Below are 23,201 nucleotides of genomic sequence, written 5' to 3'. Positions count from 1 at the left end.
TGATGTCCAGAAGGCAGCTAGACAGCATAGAAGTTAAAGAGTAGTCTGAGTAACTGAGACAGACTGTGAGGTCACTGGTCCCTTGTAGAATGAGATCACTGCAGGGTATTATTTATAGTGAGAAAATAACCAAGGACAGAACACCCCAGAAAATATCAGTCTTTAAAAATTGAGCGGAAAAGAATCCTGTAGGAAAAGATATTAAGAAATTTAAAAAAACAGAGAAAGAAAAACAAGGAGAATTTGGTACCATAGAAGGTAGTGAAGAAATTTAGAAGCAGTAACTCATGAGACCAAATGTCACACAAAGGTCAAGTAAGATAAAGACTGAAAATACTATATTATATCTGAAAAGATGGACAGTGATAACTTCTATATCAACAGGATTCTGAACACTAGGTGAGCAACAATGAAGAGTAATGCTTCATTCCTTTGAGGGGCCAGCTGTGAGGAGGTCCTCCTAGGAGCAGAAATGTGAGAAACACGAATGTATTTATAGGCTATGCGAGGGCACCAGGGAAGAAGGAAATGATCAGGAGAGAGGAAACAAGTGATGGAGTAAGGAGGACCCTCAAGTAAACAGACAGTATGGCACAGAAAATAAAGCCATGAAAGCATGGGTTCTACAGTCAGAACATGGCATTTAAACACGCAATCTACCATTCAGTCTCTGTAAAATGCAAACTGTCATGTTAGCTTCTGCCTCAGTGAGATGTAAGACTGAAACACTACAGAAGCCACCCCAGAGTGCTGCTGTGAGAAGTGAGTTAATACAGGTAGAGAACTCAAAACTATTCCTGACATATAGTAGTTCAGTTCAGTTCAGCTCAGTCACTCAGTTGTGTCCGACTCTTTGTGACCCCATGGACTGCAGCACGCCAGGCCTCCCTGTCCATCACCAACTCCCGGAGTTTACGCAAACTCATGTCCATTGAGATGGTGATGTCATCCAACCATCTCATCCTCTATTGTCCCCTTCTCCTCCTGCCTTCAGTCTTTCCCAGCATCAGGGTCTTTTCAAATGAGTCAGTTCTTTACACCAGGTGGCCAAAGTATTGGAGTTTTCAGCTTCAGCATCAGTCCTTCCAATGAATATTCAGGACTGATTTCCTTTAGGATGGACTGGTTGGATCTCCTTGCAGTCCAAGGGACTCTGAAGAGTCTTCTCCAACACCACAGTTCAAAAGCATCAATTCTTTGCCGCTCAGCTTTCTGTATAGTCCAACTCTCACATCCATACATGACCACTGGAAAAACCATAGCTTTGACTAGATGGATTGGCAAAGTAATGTCTCTGCTTTTTAATATGCTGTCTAGCTTGGTTATAACTTTTCTTCCAAGAAGCAAAGGTCTTTTAATTCCATGGCTGCAGTCACCATCTGTAGTGATTTTGGAGCCCCCAAAAAATAAAGTCCCTCACCATTTCCACTGTTTCCTCATCTATTTGCCATGAAGTGATGGGACTAAGATGCCATGATCTTAGTTTTCTGAATGTTGAGTTTTAAGCCAACTTTTTCATTCTCCTCTTTCACTTTCATCAAAAGGCTCTCTAGTTCTTCACTTTCTGCCATAAGGGTGGTGTCATCTGCATTATCTGAGGTTATTGATATTTCTCCCGGCAATCTTGATTCCAGCTTGTGCTTCATCCAGTCCAGCATTTCTCATGATGTACTCTGCATGTAAGTTAAATAAGTAGGGTGACAATATACAGCCTTGATGTACTCCTTTCCCGGTTTGGAACCAGTCTGTTGTTCCATGTCCAGTTCTAATTGTTGCTTCCTGACCTGCATGACTTCTTAAGAGGCAGGTCAGGTGGTCTGGTATTCCCATCTCTTTCAGAATTTTCCACAGTTTGTGATGATCCACAAAATCAAAGGCTTTGGCATAGTCAACAAAGCAGAAGTAGATGTTTCTCTGGCACTGTCTTGCTTTTTCAGTAATCCAACAGATGTTGGCAATTTGATCTCTGGTTCCTCTGTCTTTTCTAAAACCAGCTTGAATATCTGGAAGTTCACAGTTCACGTACTGCTGAAACATGGCTTGGAAAATTTTCAGCATTACTTTACTAGCATGTAAGATGAGTGCAATTGTGTGGTAGTTTGAGCATTCTTTGGCACAGTAGGCACCCAGTAAATTGACCAATGTCAACAGTTAGTAGCCTTATAATCATCAAATAGGATGGCATGGGAAGAATGGAATGGGAAGATTACTTCTGAACAGAAGAAATTATATCCTCCTCTGAGACTGGAGAAAACAAGCAAATACTGGGTATAATTATAGATAAATTTATAAGTATGGAGGGATAGCTCTGACAGCTCAGTTGGTAAAGAATCCACCTGCAATGCCCTGGTTTGATTCCTGGGTTGGGAAGATCTGCTAGAGAAGCAATAGGCTACCCACTGCAGTATTCCTGGACTTCCCTTGTGGCTCAATTGGTAAAGAATCCACCTGCAATGTGGGAGACCTGGGTTCGATCCCTGGGTTGGGAAGATACCCTGGAGAAGGGAAAAGCTACCCACTCCAGTATTCTGGCCTAGATAATTCCATGGGTTGTATAGTCCATGGGGTCGCAAAGAGTTGGATACGACTGAGCAACTTTCATTTCACTTTTAAATACGGGGGCAGAAAAATCTGATGAAATGTGGGGTTCATAAGCCAACTTTCTCTGTAATGATTATCTTCACAGAGAAGGAAGAAGGATGAAGTCATTGAGCAAATGGACAAGGGGATAGGCTGCTGACCATGGAGATTTAACGGAGTGCTGAAAAGGACCACACTTCTGAAACTAGAGGCCATAAAGCCATCTAACACTAGCCATCACAGCTGTCACTTTCTCCAGCAGTGTTCAGAAACCTGAGTTGAAAAATATTACTAACTGAGTTACACATAATAGAGAGGGATATGCCAACTCAGAAAGAAGGGCTCCCAGGAGCATGGGCTAGTCAGTTCAGTGACTCCCAAGAGTTTTCAAATCATCTCTTTTAGAAACCACACAAACGTCCATCAACTGAGGATTGAATAAACAATTTAAAGTATACTCACATGATGGAATAAGACTTAGGAATAAAAAAGAACTAAGGATACACACCACCCCAAAACCATATATACTGTAAGATATTTCTATATGAAATTCTAGAAGAAACAAGAGCACAGCCTATGGCTGGCAGCAGACTGACTGCAAAGAGGCAGGAGGAAACTTCCTCCTCCTGTTTAGTTGAGATATGTGTGTAGTTGCTAAGTCGTGTCCAACTCTTTGCGATCCCATGGACTGTAGTCTGCCAGGTTACTCTGTCCATGGGATTCTCCAGGCCAAAATACTGGAGCGGGATGACATTTCCTTTTCCGGGGGAACTTTCACCCAGGGAATGAACTCAGGTCTCCCACATTGTAAGTGGATTCTTTACCATCTGAGCCACCAGGGAAGCCTGGTTTTATTGAGATACAATTGCCATATAACATCATTAGTTTAAGGTGCACAAAATAATTTAATATATGCATACACTGAGAAAGGATCACTATGGTAAGTTTAGTTGTCATCCATCATATCACATTCAATTTTTTTTTTTCTGATGGTAAGAGGAGGAAGCTTTTAAGAAATGATGGAACAGCGCTATCCCGTGACTGTGGCAGGGATTATATGACTACATACTCTTGTTAGCACTCGTCCAGACACACACCTAACACTGGTGAATATCACTGTATTTAAACTTCATGTTAATCAACCAATTTTTTACAGAGCTCTGTCTGGACTCCTGGGTAGTGCTCTCCCTCAAGTATGTTGCTAAAGTCAGCTCCTCCACTTCACCTCATCTACTGTCCCTGACACACTCTCTAAAGTCAAAGGCAAAGGGACCATGGAGGGCAGGACTTGGAGAAGGCTCCCAAGGTTTCCTGACATTCACCTACTCCCCAGAATTGCAAGCCCTGCACAGATGATCCCCAGGGCTGGGAATACAATGGGGTGTACCCCCAGGACTGAGTCACATTAAATGGGATGCTGCTGCTGCTGCTGCTAAGTCGCTTCAGTCGTGTCTGACTCTGTGCGACCCCACAGATGGCAGCCCACCAGGCTTCCCTGTTACTGGGATTCTCCAGGCAAGAACACTGGAGTGGGTTGCCATTTCCTTCTTCAATGCATGAAACAACTAATCTCAAAAATATACAAGCAACTCCTACAGCTCAATTCCAGAAAAATAAACGACCCAATCAAAAAATGGGCCAAAGAACTGAATAGACATTTCTCCAAAGAAGACATACAGATGGCTAACAAACATGTGAAAAGATGCTCAACATCACTCATTATCAGAGAAATGCAAATCAAAACCACTATGAGGTACCATTTCACACCAGTCAGAATGGCTGCTATCCAAAAGTCTATAAATAATAAATGCTGGAGAGGGTGTGGAGAAAAGGGAACCCTCTTACACTGTTGGTGGGAATGCAAACTAGTACAGCCACTATGGAGAACAGTGTGGAGATTCCTTTAAAAACCGGAAATAGAACTGCCTTATGATCCAGCAATCCCACTGCTGGGCATACACACTGAGGAAACCAGAGTTGAAAGAGACACGTGTACCCCAATGTTCATCGAAGCAGTGTTTATAATCGCCAGGACATGGAAGCAACCTAGATGTCCATCAGCAGATGAATGGATAAGAAAGCTGTGGTACATATACACAATGGAGTGTTACTCAGCCATTAAAAAGAATACATTTGAATCAGTTTTAATGAGGTGGATGAAACTGGAGCCTATTATACACAGTGAAGTAAGCCAGAAGGAAAAACACCAATACAGTATACTAACGCATATATATGGAATTTAGAAAGATGGTAACAATAACCCGGTGTACGAGACAGCAAAAGAGACACTGATGTATAGAACAGTCTTATGGACTCTGTGGGAGAGGGAGAGGGTGGGAAGATTTGGGAGAATGACATTGAAACATGTAAAATATCATGTAAGAAACGAGTTGCCAGTCCAGGTTTGATGCACGATACTGGATGCTTGGGGCTAGTGCACTGGGACGACCCAGAGGGATGGTATGGGGAGGGAGGAGGGAGGAGGGTTCAGGATGGGGAACACATGTATACCTGTGGCGGATTCATTTTGATATTTGGCAAAACTAATACAATTATGTAAAGTTTAAAAATAAAATAAAATTTAAAAAAAATAAAGAAAGAAAGAAAGAAAAGTGAAAGTGAAGTCGCTCAGTCGTGTCCGACTCTTCGTGACCCCATGGACTGCAGCCTACCAGGCTCCTCTGATGAGTGGCATTAAAACAGTGGGTTGACCATTAAGTGCCGAGTTTCCCTGGCTGGTTGAAGAAGCAGGAGGCAGGGAGTTGATCCACATGGAGTTCTTTGCTGCTGAGATTATGTGGCAAACAACTGAGCATGGTCTCAGTCAATCTCTCTAATAGCGAAGGCCTGATTCCCACAGCAGAGGGAGGGACGGCCTGCTGACACCACGAAGGCACAGCTGCTGACACCGCTACCTGGGCTTCAGGAGACGAGGGGCAGAGGACAATCACAATGTGCCAGAGTCCTGGCCTGGAGAAACAGTGGGTCATAAATCTCTGTTGCTCTTAGGCTCCTTGGTTTACGGTAATTTGTCACAAAGCATGGAAAATGAGAGATCAATTTTAAACAGGCCCTCTATCTCATCATAAAAATGTTTCAATTTAGAACTTAAAATCTGCGAGACCTTTTCTCCCCACTCAGCCCTTGCTTCTGGTTCTCTGGCTCGGTCTCCAGTGTACATATTCTTGTCTAACTCGAGACTCTAAACTACTCCAGAGACAAACTATGCCTGGTTAAGCTTTAATTAAGTAGTCTTCAATCAGTTAATTAACCTACTGTCCCCAAAATGTTTAACACACTGCCTTTGTTATTTAATTAGTGAATAAAACAACACACACCCAAATACACCAAAAAGTAAAAATTCTTCACTTTTCTAAAGTTTTATGTATGTATACATATTATCACCTAGGGAACGAAGAAATCCTAAATAGCTTAAAAAAATGAATCTTGAAAAGTCATATAAAAATCACTTATCTCTAAAGCAAAATTTTTTAAAAGACTTAGTTGGGTGCATTTATTTATTAATTGGCCATGTAGCATGTGGGGTCTTAGCTCCCGGACCAGGGATTGAGCCTGCGTCCCCTGCAGTGATAGCATTAAATCTTAACCACTGGACGGCCAGGGAGGTCCCTAAAGCACGTTTTTTTAAAAATAACACAACAAAGTGAAAATAACAATTTCTGACTGTAAGATGGAAGAACACCATGGCCTCTCTTCCTGCAAAATTCTAGACTAGAGAAGTTGCTGTGTTAAGTGAATGCATATCAGCACTCTAAAACAAGCAAAACTCTGGGCAGTCCCAAGAATGGAAGGAACCCAGAGGTGAGGCAAGTACACAAATGGGTTTATGATGACAAGTGACACAAGCACAGCACGTGGGGCGAGGCCTCAGCGAGGGGGTATGAAGGGGCCAGTAGCCACATGCTTCCAGAAGAGCTCGCCTGGCCCCAGCAGCTCCCTGAAGACACTAATGACAAGAGAGTTGGAGGGAAAGGCCAGGCCAGTGCTCCAGGTGACTGGTGATACCAGGAAGGAAGGGGCTCTCCAAAGCCCAGAAAATAAGCTGCCAGGGATTTGCTTGGCAGAACAGCAATGCGTCCCACCTGGCGTCTACTCTGACGGAAAACTGGGCAGAGGACTGAGCAGAGCAGCATGTACCATCTCGCCAGGGGCCCACCTGAACAGAGGCAATGAAGAGTGAAACAGAGAGCTCCATACGTGACTACACCAGCAAGAACACCAACCGTGCAAGGAACACCAGTACCATGAAACAGGACACAGACTTAAAACACTGAAGACACCAACACTGCCAAGAGAGCACCAAGAACAAGACCCTACAATACCTAGAGTACTACAAGAGAAATGAGCACATGATCAAGGAGTCTTCAAGGAAAACTAAGTAGCTTCATGGACATGAAAATACAAGTTTCTAAAGTTAAGAGAATCTCATTGGATAGGCTGAAGAGCACAGCAGACAAAATGAAAGAATGTATTATGAGCTGAAATTTGGGCTAGGAATCCTTCCAAAACAGTAAGAAGGGAGGAGGGGATTAAAAAAAAGAAACAGAAGAACAGAACAAAAGACATTTGAGGCAGAGGTTCCAATCTATTCATTTAATAGGAGCTTTGTCAAGGAGAAAAAGGAGAAGCAGCAATACCTGAAGAAATGGTAACTGAGAATGTCCCAGAACTAAAGGTGAGTGTTCAGACTGAGAGCATCTGATTAGCATCAAGTCAGGTCAATCAAAAAAAACACAAACTGATAAATACTCAAGTGATTATTTCAGAATATGAAAGGTAGAAACAAATAGTTCAACATGCTTTCAGAGATGAAAATCCCTTATAGAGGAGCACAAAGAACAGCGTCACCATGCTCACGAGTCACAATGAGATGATGATAAGGCAGCAGCTTTAATGTGGTCTGGGGGGAGCCTGTAACCTGGATTCTTCATCCAGCAAACCACCACCCAAGACTTCACCTGCAGTCAGTAACACAGACCAGATGTGCCCTCCCACCTTCAACAAGGAAAGACTGGACAAAGTATATGAAACGATGATTTTCAACCACAGGCAAATAGGCAGCACAAGACAGTGATCCTTGGGAGGAACAAGTGAGGTAAGCTCAGTCACTGCCCATTTCCAGGCTGCAGCACAGGGAAAGGGGGTCCCTGAGCCAAGGAAAGGGCAGTCAGAGTGTGGGAGGTGGAGGAGCACTAACATCTGCAGGAAGAGAGTGCTGGAAGCTGCAGAGGTTTCCTCTGAGTGACAATTAGCCTGACCTCACCAAATCCTGGGTCAGGAAGAGACCCTGGAGAAGGAATAGGCTACCCACTGCAGTGTTCCTGGGCTTCCCTGGTGGCTCAGATGGTAAAGAATTGGCCTGCAATGCAGGAGACCTGGGTTCGACCCCTGGGTTGGGAAGATCCCTGGAGGATGGCATGGCAACCCACTCCAGTATTCTTGTCTGGAGAATCCCCATGGACAGGGGAGCCTGGAGGGCTACAGTCCATGGGGTCGCAAAGAGTTGGACACAAATGAGCGACTGAGCAAAACACCAATTCCTCAGGCTCACTGAGGGCTGGGAACACGCCATGCTTCTAACAGCCAGATTGGAAAGGTCTTCAAGTCAACAGAGTATTGGAGGACACCAACATAGTATCACAGCACTAGGGCACTGCCTCAGTGGTGCAGCCAAGTGAGTCCTAGATCAATGGCTGTGCTCCACCTGCCCAGCAAAGCTTAGAGGCAAGCCCTGAAAGACTCAAACTACCTTTAACTAACAACACTGCACCCCAGGGTAAAGTCTCCACACAGTTAAATACAAAAAATCCAAGATAAAATACACAGTGCCTGGCATCCAACCACAAACTACCAGGTGGGTAAAGAAGCAGGAAAACATGACCAAAATGAGAAGAAAAATAGCCAACAGACTCAGAAATGACAAAGAGGGAAGAATTGGTAGACAAGGTGATTAAGAAGGCTATAATAATTACATTCCACATGTTCAAGAAAGGAGAGAAAAGCGTTAAGTATTATATAGACAGACATGGAAAGTATAAAAATGACCCAAATAAACTTTAAGAGAAAAAAAAAGTATCTTAAAAATACATGTCTGGATGGGGTTAAAAGGAGAGCAGATTGCAAAAAGCAAACAAAAAGACTAGTGAACATGAAGATTTAGCAACAGAAGCTACCCAAAATGAAACATTGGAAAAGGACCAAAAAGAGATGAACAGAGCATCAGTGAGCTGACGTATAGGTGCTGAACACCAAGAGGAAAAAGAAGAGGAGAACAAAAAAAATTTTTGAAGAAATAATGGCTGAATTTTTCCAAGCTACATCACAATCAAGTCACTTTCAGTGATAAAGAGGAAATGTTAAAAGCCATTAAAGGAAAAGACACATCAAACACTGAGGAAAACTTAAGAACGCCAGCAGACTTCTGGTCAGAACAGGACTGCCAGGATGTAAGTGGAGAAACATTTTAAAGAATGGACAGAGAAAGAACTCTCAATGCAGAATACTATTTTCAGAAAAAATATTTTTCAAAAAAGAAGGCAAAATGTTTTTTCAGACATATAAATGCTAAGCAAATTCAACAGTAGACCACTACTACAAATTAACATTTAAGTGTGAAGACAAAATAAGTACATTTCCAACAAATCTTGGACAATTTCTCTCTGAAAGGTTCCAAGAGTCATCTCCATCATGAAGACAATAAACTCAGGGGAGGACAGTAGATGTAAGAAACAGCTCTGAGGTGAGAAATGTGTACATCTTGCTAAGTCTAATAATTGTTTGAAAATATTTCTAATTAATATCTGTAACTAAAATTCCAGATGCTGTTAACATGGGAAAAACAGGGCAAGGGAAAATAAAGCAGGTTCTCTTCTGTCCACAGAAAGGATACATATACATATTAATTCCAGATACTAGAAAAACAAGCTGATGGGTGTTAAAAATATAAAGGGGGTAATCATTAAAAAATTTACTATTTTTCAATAATATTATTTCAAAGAAAAAATATCCTAAATTGGAATAATTATATTAACTCATAATGATGTTACTTATCAACTTATAGTAGATGTAACTATAAAAAAACATTTAACTATACAATTGACCTATTTCCTACATAAGTGTGCTGCTTCACGGGGTGCTGAGCTGACAGAAAAAATCACCATTTGTTCTGTGGAGAAAAGGTGAAAAGGCAGTGTGCCACAATTGTGAATATGTGCGTATCAAAACCAACATCTACTAAAACGATCATTTAAAAACTGTTAGTATTTTCTTGAATACATGACTTATTCAGTTACCTGACTGAATAATTAGAGGCTTTAAAATACATTTGGTCCTAATTTGCTTTTGAGTAAATGCATAGTTACATGTATATCTATCCAAATGTTTGTTTCTCATTTTTCTTCTACAATTCTTTGCTAAAGGATTTAAAACAAAAAGCATCTAGGGCCAAAAAAAGCAATGTAAGAACTTATTTAACCTAAATATCTGGGTTGCTATACCTACTCTGACTCTTTTAAAAGGAAGAATGCAACTATGAACTTTCAATTAACTAAGGCAACAACAGAACTTCACACTTGGCATAAAAGAAATTGCACAAAGAGAGGTTTAACACCCTGCAAATGTTCAGAGGTAGTGTTTGAAAAGGATGGTGACTCTTGTCATTTATACCTACCTTGTTTCAGTTCTTCACTCTAAATACTATGTTCAAAAATCTCAAAAACAAAATCCTACCATATGCCCCTCGGCCCGAGCTTTGTTCTGCTTTGCTTCCCGTCTTCGCTGTAGAAACTCTTCTACTTGTTTTGCTCTTTCCATAGCTGGCTGCCCCTTCTGCCTGAGGAATTTGGACAAACAGCAAAACTAAAAATTCTGAACATCAAATATTACAAAAAGTTTAAAATTACACGGAAATATTTTCTTTAGAAATATCTGCAAAATATGAAGGCTGATATGAAGTCAAGTCTTCCTATTTAATGCATCAATAGCTACACACATATCAGTTATCAACTACCTAAATCAGTCACTATTATTTTAAAAAGGGGCAAAATCTACGCTACTATACCAAATCTTAACAAGTCTTCTTTTGTGTTTATTTAATCTATGCTACTTATAGACACATAAAATTATTTCAGACCATACTTATAGAAGACTCTCCATAGTTTCCAAGTAGTTAAGCTTATTTCAGAACTCTGCATCAAATATATTGATCAGTAGAAAAGTAAGATTAAAGCTGCAAAGTAGCAACTTCAAAGGTCATCAAAAATAATGAAAAGTTTGTGTGAATTTTAAAAATTAGGGTAAAAAGTGAAATCTGAATTCCTTGTATGTCATAACTATTAAAAAGTAAAATGGACAGATTGGGGGAAAATCTAAAAGCACATTTATTTGTTTCAATCTTTTCTGATTATGTTTCTGTAACTTTCTCTGACAGCTACAAAAGAATGTAAACATGTTGGGCTTAGACAACAATGAAAAAATATCAGTAACATTTCAAGGTACCGAGAATAATCAAAATCACAAAAGTACCCCAACCCCCAGTTAGGGGTTGGGGGTTGGGAGTTAGTGTTAAATGGGGACAGACTTTCAGTTTAGGAAGGTAAAAATTAGGGAGATGGATGATGGTGAGAGTTGAACAACATGAAAGTACTTAGTGACACAGAACTGTACAGTTAAATATGGTTAAAACAGTATGTTTTATGGGGCTTCCCTGATGGCTCAGTGGTAAAGAACGTGCCTGCAATGCAGGAGACACAGGAGATGCGGGTTTGATCCCTGGGTCAGGAAGATTCCCCAAGAGAAGGAAATAATAACTCACTCCAGTATTCTTGCCTGGAAAATCTCATGGACAGAGGAGTCTGGCAGGTTATAGTCCCTGGGGTCACAAAGAGTCAGAGACAACTGAACATGCACGCACACATATGGAACTTTCCAAGTATTTCCTTGTATTTTCCAAGTCACATTTTGAACATCTAATACATACTATGCCTGTTACCGTGTGCTAAGCAAGAAACATACAAAAATAAATAAAACCAACTCCCCGTAAACAAAGAACTCACTGCATAGCATCAACTGCAGTAATTTGTAAGTAAGGAAGAAAGATCAGGGAGTTATTAGCTATGCATCTTGGATATTGGCTATGAATGTGCACCAACTTCCTATAGTGTAGGACCATGTGTCTAGGACCATAATTATGTTCAGAAAAATACATGAAATAATGCCTTCTCTCTTCCAATAAACATTTCTGATTTTCATACCCCAGTCATTTCTTTTATATGTTAACAATTACAATTGACCATTGACCACCACAAGTTTGAACCACGTGGGTCCACTTATTATGGGTATTTTGCAATAGTAAATACTACAGGACTAGTGGCATCCTGTGGTTGGATGGCAATCACCAACTCAATGCACATGAGTTTGAGCAAACTCTGGGAGATAGTAAAGGATTGGGAAGCCTGGGGTTGCAAAGAGTCCAACACGACTGAGCAACTAAATAACATGTCCATAGTTGGTTGAATCCACAGATGCAGGGGAACCTCAGAATGGAGGGATGACTATAAGTATAAGCAGATTAACTCCTGTATTGCTCAAGGGTCAACTGTACTGAGATATATAAAAATTTGAAATGTGAAATTAAGCTGTAAAAATTTTAAATGACTCACCATAAAGCTATGGACGATAATGGCCTAAGATTCACTTAACTTACGTAGTGCTTAAAACAGATTCTTGTAAAATTTCACCACCGGAATCTTCTAGGACTAGATGATCTCTATACCTCATTAAGAGCCTTTCCTGGTTACTAATATTGCATTCTGAAACTTGAGCAAATTCTCTGATGAACTCTAGGAGTTTTTTGGTAGTGTTTTTAGGACTTTCTATGTATAAGACCATATCATCCATAAACATTGACAGCTTTGGTGCTCTTCCAATTTGGATTCCTTTTATTTCTTTTTCTTCTCTGATTGCTATGGCTAGGACAATGTCCTTCATATATATAGGCAAGGCTGTTACAGCCCCGTTTATATAAGACTGGCCTAAAGAGGGCAGATAAACTTTCAAAGAGTATGACACACAGACATGTCACCTGAAACTGTGTCTACTGATAAGGCTCTTATGAGGAGTCCTGGATGCTTACACAACTGCATACAATTAGACAGAATCTCTGCTTTGTATCCTGATGGAACTGACTTCATCTTTTACCCTTTACATAAGTAAAACACTGATAACATTTTTATGCTTGATTTCCCATCCTAAGATAGTATGTCCACTGTTAGTGTGGGCCTTCAACTGACATACAATAATTTATATTCACTGACTGATCTGATTCACTAAATCAAATAATTCAAATACTTTAGCAGAAACAAATTATTTTAATAAGAACATGACCACACACATAACAGCTTTGATTAAAAGAATGTTCACACCATTTATGTATATATAGATCTATTTTATTTACTTATGTAATCTATTTAAGTTCTGCTTTATTGAATGGCTTTTCCTAAACTAGTTTAAATGATCAAGTACACATAATCCACTGCTTTTAATCACACACTTAAAACCTGTAGTGATTTTTGCTTACTATTATTTCTTTTTTATTCTCATTTATCACTGAGTATCAACTATTACCAATAATGTATCTGTATCTGAAGATATAAAATGTATAAAATGGAATTCCAGGAATGCAGGGTGTGTCCAACATATAAAAATCTATCAAAGGAATTTTGTTGTTTTCAGTCACTCAGTTGTGTCCAGCTCTTTGCAATCCCACAGACTACAGCAGCCCAGGCTTCCCTGTCCACCACCAACTCCCAGAGCTTGCTCAAACTCATGTCCATTGAGTTGGTAATGCCATCCAACCACCTCATCCTCTGTCGTCCCCTTCTCCTCCTGCCTTCAATCTTTCCCAGCATCAGGTTTTTTTCTAATGAGTCAGCTCTTTGCATCAGGAGGCCAAAGTACCGGAGCTTCAGCTTCAGCATCAGTCTTTCCAATGAATATTCAGGACTGATTTCCTTTAGGATTGACTGATTTGATCTCCATGCAATTCAAAGGACTGTCAAGAGTCTTCTCCGACACCACAATTCAAAAGCATCAATTCTTTAGTGCTTGGCCTTCTTAACACTCCAAATCTTATATCCATATATGACCACTGGAAAAACCATAGATTTGATCAGATGGACCTTTGTCAGAAAAGTAATGTCTCTGATTTTTAATAAGCTGTCTAGGTTGGTCATAGCTTTTCTTCTAAGGAGCATACATTTTTTAATTTCATGGCTGCAGTCACCATCTGCAGTGATTTTGGAGCCCAAGAAAATAAAGTCTGTCACTGTTTCCATTGTTCCCCCATCTATTTGCAATAAAGTGATGGGACTGGATGCCATGATCTTAGTTTTCTGAATGTTGAGTTTTAAGCCAGCGTCTTCATTCTCCTCTTTCACCTTCATCAAGAGGCTCTTTAATTCCTCTTCACTTTCTGCCATAAGGGTGGTGTCATCTGCATATTTGAGGTTATTGATATTCCTCTCAGCTGTCTTGATCCTAGCCTGTGCTTCAACTAGCCCAGCATTTCGCATGATGTACTCTATATATATGTTAAATAAGCAGGGTGACAATACACAGCCTTGATGTACTCCTTTGCCAATTTTGAACCTGTCCATTGTTCCACGTCTGGTTCTAACTGCTGCTTCTTGACCTGCACACAGGTTCTCAGGAGGCAGGTAAGGTGGTCTGGTATTCCCATCTCTTTAAGAATTTTCCACAGTTTATTGTGATCCACACAGTCAAAGGCTTTGGCACAGTCAATGAAGTAGATGTTTTTTTCTGGAATTCTCTTGCTTTTATTATGATCCAATGGATGTTGGCAATTTGATCTCTGGTTCCTCTGCCTTTTCTAAATCCAGCTTGAACATGTGGAAATTCTTGATTCATGTACTGTTAAAGCCTTGCTTAGAGAATTTTCAGCATTACCTTGCTAGTGTGTAAAGTGAGTGCAATTCTGTAGTAATTTGACTATTCTTTGGCATTGCCTTTGGGATTGGAATGAAAATTGACCTTTTCCAGTCCTGTGGCCACTGCTGGGTTTCCATATTTGCTGGCATATTGAGTGCAGCACTTTCATAGCATCATCTTTTAGGATTTGAAATAGCTCAACTGGAATTCCATCACCTCCACTAGTGTTGTTCGTAGTGATGTTTCCTAAGACCTACTTGACTTCGCCTTCCAGGATGTCTGGCTCTAGGTGAGTGATCACACCATCGTGGTTATCTGGGTCATGAAGATCTTTTTTGTATAGTTCTTCTGTGTATTCTTGCCACCTCTTCTTAATATCTTCTGCTTCTGTTAGGTCCATACCATTTCTGTACTTTATTGTGTCCATCTTTGCATGACATGTTCCCTTGGTATCTCTAATTTTCTTGCAGATATCTCCAGTCTTTCCCATTCTATTGTTTTCCTCTATTTCTTTGCATTGATCACTGAGGAAGGCTTTCTTATTTCTCCTTGCTATTCTTTGGAACTCTACATCCAGATGGATATATCTTGCCTTTTCTCCTTTACCTCTCACTTCTTTTTTCTTCTCTGCTATTTGTAAGGCCTCCTCAGACAACCATTTTGCTTTTTTGCATTTCTTTCTCATGGGGATGGTTTTGATCACTGCCTCATGTATAGTGTTACAAACTGCCGTCCACAGTTCTTCAGGCACTCTTATCAGATTTAATCCCTTGACTCTATTTGTCACTTCCACTGTATGACTTTAACAGATCAGATTTTGGTCATACCTCAATGGCCTAGTGGTTTTCCCTACGTTCTTCAATTTAAGTCTGAATTTTGCAATAAGGAGTTCATGATCTGAGCCACAGTCAGCTCCTGGTCTTGTTTTTGCTGACTGTATAGTAATATACCTTATTAACAGAGGACAAAACTAGTTTATAATTGATTCTATGATTCCTTATAATATTTAGAAATCTATACTGTCTTCATTTTCACACACATTTCCATTTACTACTTAATATATACCAAAAAGAAGAATTCATACTCATATTCTTATCCCCCACTGATGTAGTAAAACAGTACTGAACTGTGAACACAAATTATATATGTGTACAAGATTCCGAAGGATAGAGGGAAAAAATCAATGAGCTTCTTTACAGTCATTCTGTTCATTAAACATTATTAAGAATTTACATGTGCATATTCTATTTTAGACAAATTAAACAGACTATATCTCTTGAGCTCCAAAATTATTAACACTTATAATTAGTAGAACACTAATCTAGATTAAGAGTAAAGGAATGATTAACATAAATATTGTATAAGTCACAAATACATAGTAAAAAATTAGGAATTTGGAAAGTGAAATACAGACATTAAAAGGCTAAAAAGAAATAAACTCCTTTTTATCCTGACAAGAAAAAAAGGAGTAACTTATTTTCCATCTTATTATAAATGCATGCATAAGTGGGTCTGGGTAAAGTACCTCATATCTATGACTCAAAACCTTTACTGATACAGGAAATTTAAAAATTTTGAAGGATGATTAAAAATTATTTCAAGAGGTGAAAACATGAAAATAGGCAGCAATCTAGGTAACAGAAATAGTCTGAGTAATGAAAAATGAGTCAATATGGTATAGAAGAGTTGGGGTGGTTCAGGGTTAATGAAATGAAAAAAGGATGCTGAGGGTGTATTCATTAAGCTTCCTCCTCTGTTTAGGGCCATAATGTCTATCAGAGGAAGCAGAATTGTTGTCAGCTTTACTCAAATAAAGCTATACAGAGAAAAGGGCTTGGGAAAGTAAAAGCTCAGTAAAGTACATATGTTACTTTACTCAAAATAAAAAACAATGGCACTCAAAATAAAAAAACAAAACAGGCACTCAAAGCTTTCAGAAGATGATCTCACATGATTGAGGTTCTAATTGTAAAAGCTAATTGAACCTAAGTTCACCAGTTGTAACAAAATACCACTCTGGTGGGAGAAGCTGACAAGGGTAAAGGGACAGCACATGGGAACCTCTGCACCACCCTCAGTTTTTTTTTTTTTTTTTTAAACTTTACAATATTGTATTGGTTTTGCCAAATATCGAAATGAATCTGCCACAGGTATACATGTGTTCCCAATCCTGAACCCTCCTCCCTCCTCCCTCCCCATACCATCCCTCTGGGTCGTCCCAGTGCACCAGCCCCAAGCATCCAGTATCGTGCATCGAACCTGGACTGGTGACTCATTTCATATATGATATTATACATGTTTCAATGCCATTCTCCCAAATCATCCCACCCTCTCCCTCTCCCACAGAGTCCAAAAGACTGTTCTATACATCAGTGTCTCTTTTGCTGTCTCATATACAGGATTATTGTTACCATCTTTCTAAATTCCATATATATGTGTTAGTATACTGTATTGGTGTTTTTCTTTCTGGCTTACTTCACTCTGTATAATAGGCTCCAGTTTCATCCACCTCATTAGAACTGATTCAAATGTATTCTTTTTAATGGCTGAGTAATACTCCATTGTGTATATGTACCACAGCTTTCTTATCCATTCATCTGCTGATGGGCATCTAGGTTGCTTCCATGTCCTGTCTCTTTCAACTCTGGTTTCCTCAGTGTGTATGCCCAGCAGTGGGATTGCTGGGTCATAAGGCAGTTCTATTTCCAGTTTCTTAAGGAATGTCCACACTGTTCTCCATAGTGGCTGTACTAGTTTGCATTCCCACCAACAGTGTAAGAGGGTTCCCTTTTCTCCACACCCTCTCCAGCATTTATTGCTTGTAGACTTTTGGATCACAGCCATTCTGACTGGCGTGAAATGGTACCTCATAGTGGTTTTGATTTGCATTTCTCTGGTAATGAGTGATGCTGAGCATCTTTTCATGTGTTTGTTAGCCATCTGTATGTCGTCTTTGGAGAAATGTCTATTTAGTTCTTTGGCCCATTTTTTGATTGGGTCATTTATTTTTCTGGAATTGAGCTGTAGGAGTTGCTTGTATATTTTTGAGATTAGTTGTTTGTCTGTTGCTTCATTTGCTATTATTTTCTCCCATTCCGAAGGCTGTCTTTTCACCTTGCTAATAGTTTCCTTTGTTGTGCAGGAGCTTTTAAGTTTAATTAGGTCCCATTTGTTTATTTTTGCTTTTATTTCCAATATTCTGGGAGGTGGGTCATAGAGGATCCTGCTGTGATGTATGTCGGAGTTTTGCCTATGTTCTCCTCTAGGAGTTTTGTAGTTTCTGGTCTTACATTTAGATCTTTAATCCATTTTGAGTTTATTTTTGTGTATGGTGTTAGAAAGTGTTCTAGTTTCATTCTTTTACAAGTGGTTGACCAGTTTTCCCAGCACAAAAATATGGAATGCTTCATGAATTTGCATGTCATCCTTGAGCAGGGGCCATGCTAATCTTCTCTGTATCGTTCCAATTTTAGTATATGTGTTGCCGAAGTGAGTACCACCCTCAGTTTTGTTGTGAAACTAAAATTGCTGTAAAAATTAAAGTCTAAAGCTAATGTAGGAGGTGTGTTATTAAGACAAGGATATAAGCAAAGTTAGACTAGCCAAAGTAACTGATAAAAAGAGAAGAAAAATAACACGTAAAGAAGGAAGAAACAAATATAGGCTATCAAAAATATGAGAAAGATAATATGAATGAATCTTAGAGGACTACAGATTTCAGTTTGCTGATTCAGTTTGGTCAGGGAAAAGAACTGACCAGGTAGGCCAATGACATACAAATTATAAAAATGGAAGTGAGGACAGTGTGGAGAAAATGCTCTGTAATGTCAATGATACAACAAAGTTCAAGCCAAAAGAATCATAATATTTGAACTGGAGGAGTCATACAACATATTTACTATTTATCTCACTTCATGTCTTCTGGAAATATGATAATTATATCCTGTGAGTATTTTTTCTATGTCCTCCTTAAAAATGAAAACTTTCAAGAAGACGTGCTTCTAAAACGTTTTAAGTTTGGACAACATCAAAATATTAACCAGCATTCTCTGAATATAATTCCTTAACCAATGACTAATATACCTGACAACCTTTATTTATATTTCTTCACCTTACATTGTCTACATTGAGACGCCCGGGCAACCGTATCCTTGTTGTTGTTCAGTCGTTTAGTCATGTCCAGCTCTTTGCAACCCCACGGACCGCAGCACACCAGGCTTCCCTGTGCTTCACCATCTCCTGGTGCCTCCTCAAACTCATGTCCATTGAGTTGGTGATGCCATCCAACCATCTTATCCTCTATTGTCCCCTTCTCCTCCTGCCTTCAATCTTTCCCATCATCAGGGTCTTTTCCACTGAGTCGGCTCTTCGCATCAGGTGGCCAAAGTATTGGAGCTTCAGCATCAGTCCTTTCAAAGAATATTCAGAATTGATTTCCTTTAGGATTGAATGGTTTGATCTCCTTGCAGTCCAAGGCATTCTCAAGAGTCTTCTCCAACACCACAGTTCAAAAGCATCAATTCTTCATCACTCAGCCTTCCTTATGGTTCAACTCTCATATCCATACACGACTACTGGAAAAACCACAGCTTTGACTAGATGGACCTTTGTCGGCAAAGTAATGTCTCTGCTTTTTAATATGCTATCTAGGTTAGTCAAAGCTTTTCTTTAAAGGGACAAGCATCTTTTAATTTCATGGCTGCATGAAATTAAAAGATGTATCCTAATGAAGTTTGTATACTCTACTAGGTATCCAAGTAAAATTTTCACAATGCCTCTAGGCCAACAGAAATACCTAGCAGTTCCAGTCAATGACTAGTTAGGTCAAAGCTGCTAACACTATGCTCTACACTTTGACAGATACAGCTGTGTGTTCCTCAAAACTGAGAAATATCCAAGGCACTGTGATGCTACAGGTTGCCCAGTACAGTTTGAGAACTACAGTTCCAGTCTATAAATCTAAGAAGAAATAAGGGCTGTATCTGACAGAATCTATTCTCTGTGAATTTATACTGCACTGCGGTGATGACTGTTTCCTTTTAGGATGTTTGCAGGCTCTATTTGTAGTCTTGCCTATAATCAATATGGAGAAAGCTAGTCTAATTTATAGAATCTGCCTCTTGAAAATTATATAATACTTGATGAACTCCAGTTTTTTACCAATTCTTTCATGTTCTCAGAAAAAAATAAAATGAAATTCAATGAGTATACACAAAAGTTCATTCAGTATTTGAGATCATGGATAATCATTAAAGTATCCACTATTTAGAAATTTTATGACCAACGAAATCAATAACTGTTTCACCTGTTCACTAGTAGGATCTCAAGAAGCTGAGAAGTCCCTTGAACACAACAGTATTCAAGGAGCTGAACTCTATATGGAGACACACTTAGTGTAAATTCTACCTCCTCTGCTTACTAGTGGCCTGACCACACACAAGTTTCAAATCTCTGCAGGTCCTAGTTTCTTCATTTTGATTAAAAGAGTAATACGTAATTAAAAGGATGCTGTGATGAATAAATGTAACTTGATTTACAGTAAGTGTTCAATAAATAATATCTATCACCTATAAAAACAGGTTCAAAGCAATATAAGAGAATGTATACCATGTGTCTGAGTAATGCTAAGCCCACCAAAGCTGGCAAAAAGGAAATGACAGAGGATCTCCACAGCCACAAATGGTTTAAAAGCTGAAAATTAAAATAATGAAACTCAAACAAAGACTGAATGGAAGCTGTGTTCCAGCGGCAGAAGTAACTGAGATACACAGCCATTGAACACAATTTGAAACTCAAGTGTAAATATATGTAAATATTTCAAGGTTATATGGGCTGCTGCTGCTGCTGCTGCTAAGGTGCTTCAGTCGTGTCTGACTATATGGGAGCCTGATGCAAATGCAACAATCCAGTCCCTTGCTTGCCACTTGAACTGTGAAGAATCAACAAATGTGCTGGAAGATAAACAGTGTGAAGAAGCATAACACAACTTTCCCTATTTTCTTTTACATTATACACATGTATTTTAGGAGATTTGATTAAAATTAAAACAAAGCCATACAAATTATATACTAGAAAGACCAATAATACCCCAGGATAAAAACCTCACACAAAATCTTCATTATTATTTCATAAAAAATATGCACATGTGTAAGTCTGTAGCACTCTTTTCTCAAAAAATGTGAAGTATTTACAACTAGCTTAATACTTCAGCCTATGGTACATAATTCATAATATTAATTTATATGAATCTCAATTATTTACCTCTGCTCAATAACCTTTTAATAATCTTTTATAACTGGGAGAACCATAAAGATTTTTATCACAAAAAAATTCTCTGTAAAAATGACAAATTAAATTTTCATAAAATGATATGTTCTTCCTTTACCAGAATATTTTTATAGAAGAAAATCTAAAAAATTGAAATATGCATACTTTTTTAAAAAGGAATGGGGGAGCCTGGTGGGCTGCCGTCTATGGGGTTGCACAGAGCTGGACACGACCGAAGTGACTTAGCAGCAGCATACAAATTAAAACTTGAGTGCCACCAGATTAAATTAATTTTATGGAGAAAAAGGAAAAACCTAGCCAACAGGATCACAGTGAGTCATCAATCAGAGATGAACGTGAAGAGGAAATGACCATGAGAAAAGTGGGGTTCTAAGTGATGTGGAAAAGGAAGACTCAAAACATGATTTGGAGTTCTGCATAGAATGCAATTCCATTTTAAATATATTCTGATTTACTTAAAGCACATAGATAAAGTTATTACAACCATACGCTGGTTCAAAGTTATCACGTTCCTTTAAATAGTATGTTCAGCCTATAACATAAATAAACTATAACATATATAAGCCATAAATTAGGCCTAAGTGAAGAGCTACATGTTTGTCACATGTAGTCAAGGGCCAAATTTGCACCGAAGAAAATGACTGTATTCAGATGGCAAAAGACAGTCTATGTATAATGGAGAAAACAGCCAGGAAGTGGTGTTATCCGGCTGTACACAACAAAAGACAAAATTATACCAAAGCGTGAATTTGTGGATCATCACACTCCAACACGTTGATACTAACTTGTTTAGACATCACCTTTAAACCTTTTTAAGTTTTCCGAGAGCATCAGCATCAGAGGGTTGGTGGTGATCTGTAGCCCTTTGGGAAATCCTAGATGTACTCCAGGTGGGATTCCTCTGTCAATAAATATACACCATGACTTCCACTACTCCCTCTAAAGCAAAGCACAGTGACTTTTGCAGAACAGCCATACCTTTCTGGAAGCCTCTGGCCATGTATTTCTCCTTTCCATTTAGCTTCATTATCTTCTGCTCTTTGTTGCTGCATTTGATCAAAAATAGCGTGATAATGTTCATACTGTCCTCGAGAGGAAAAAGATGATGGAGCCATGGCCCCTCCACTGCCCAACAAGGGAGCCTAGGAATCAAACAAAAAGCTCTCACATGCTTATCTCACAAGACCTCAAAGGTCTCTACTACCTTCAAAAGAAAAAAGTGAACCTCAACACTTGCGTCTTACAAAGCAAATTATCTAATTTAACATACTAATAAACACAGAGCCTAGAGAAAAATGTTTTCCTATTATAACCATTAACAGTCAAAAGTAGTATACCTTGTTACTAACAGTAAAGCATAATTCAATATAACAAAAACATAAAATATCACTAAATGTATGTAACTGTGGGGGAAAAAAACTGGTCTTAACAAGTTTTCCAACAAGTTTCTTATATATTTTATGTGATCCCATCCTATTAAGTTTAAATATGTATAGTTTATACGTAAAACAGAGCCTGCTTTTTTAACATTCAAAATTATACCTAACAAAACATACAGCAATTAACATACTTCAAATCCAATTCAACAAGCAATGAAGATATAAACACCACTGGAATACACTCTAAGTGTAATTAAAAGAAGCAAAACAATATATCCATCCTTAAGCAGTTTACAAACAAACTGGGAAACAAAGTATAAAGCTAGAAAAACATTTCATTTCCAAATGAATGGCAACAGACCCTCGCCACAGCAGTAAGTACTGAGCAAATTTACAAAACACAAAAAAAAGAGAAATAAAAACACCCATAAAAAAGTCACTGGAGAAAAACACTCAACCCAGCCTTTAACACAAGGTAACACAGATAGATTAAATGATTAAATATGATCCATGGTATTAAAGTAAAAAAAAAGGCAACAGAAGGTATACATTTAGATGTTGGCAGTAGGGAGATAAAGGACATATGAAGATGAAGGTAACTATGAGGAAGGCAAACAGGGAGTATTAATTACACTTGGTTAGAAAAGGTCACTACAGGTAACTGACCGACCAGGGTGTGTGAGTTCACATAATCAATAACAGAAAGCACAGATACACTTTCTAGCAGGAAAAGTGCACTAAGACCGTTTTTAAGCAGGTAAGTCAAATTACACAGAAGAAACAAGAATAAGAGAGAGAACAAGGCAGAGAAACTGAGCGGAAGGCTGCTGCACTGATGCCAAGCCAAGCAGCCCGTGAGTAAAGAAAGGCAATCAGAGAAAAAGCCAGCATTACCGGGAACTGGTTCTCTGTGGGGGTAACACAGGATGAGGGCGAAGATGTAGGATGCAGCCTCAGAGACACACGCGCTCAAGCACATGGAAAACT

General features: G+C 39.0%; 1 protein-coding gene and 1 non-coding gene across 2 annotated transcripts in view; both read right to left on the bottom strand.

The window, feature by feature from the left end:
• NEK1 (NIMA related kinase 1) overlaps positions 1–23,201 on the bottom strand; it is a 132,849-nt gene that overhangs the window by 63,511 nt on the left and 46,137 nt on the right. Inside the window, 2 exon segments of the mRNA XM_070376046.1 lie at positions 10,330–10,432; positions 21,814–21,977. Coding sequence (XP_070232147.1) covers positions 10,330–10,432; positions 21,814–21,977 — 267 coding nt within the window.
• On the bottom strand, positions 17,938–18,047 carry LOC138989062 (U6 spliceosomal RNA). The gene has a single exon (XR_011465295.1). It is a non-coding gene; the product is annotated as a U6 spliceosomal RNA (small nuclear RNA).

This window comes from Bos mutus, chromosome 8 (assembly GCF_027580195.1).
Source record: "Bos mutus isolate GX-2022 chromosome 8, NWIPB_WYAK_1.1, whole genome shotgun sequence".
NCBI lineage: Eukaryota > Metazoa > Chordata > Mammalia > Artiodactyla > Bovidae > Bos > Bos mutus.
Note: the sequence above shows the minus strand (reverse complement) of the source record. Positions and strands in the feature narration are given on the sequence as shown.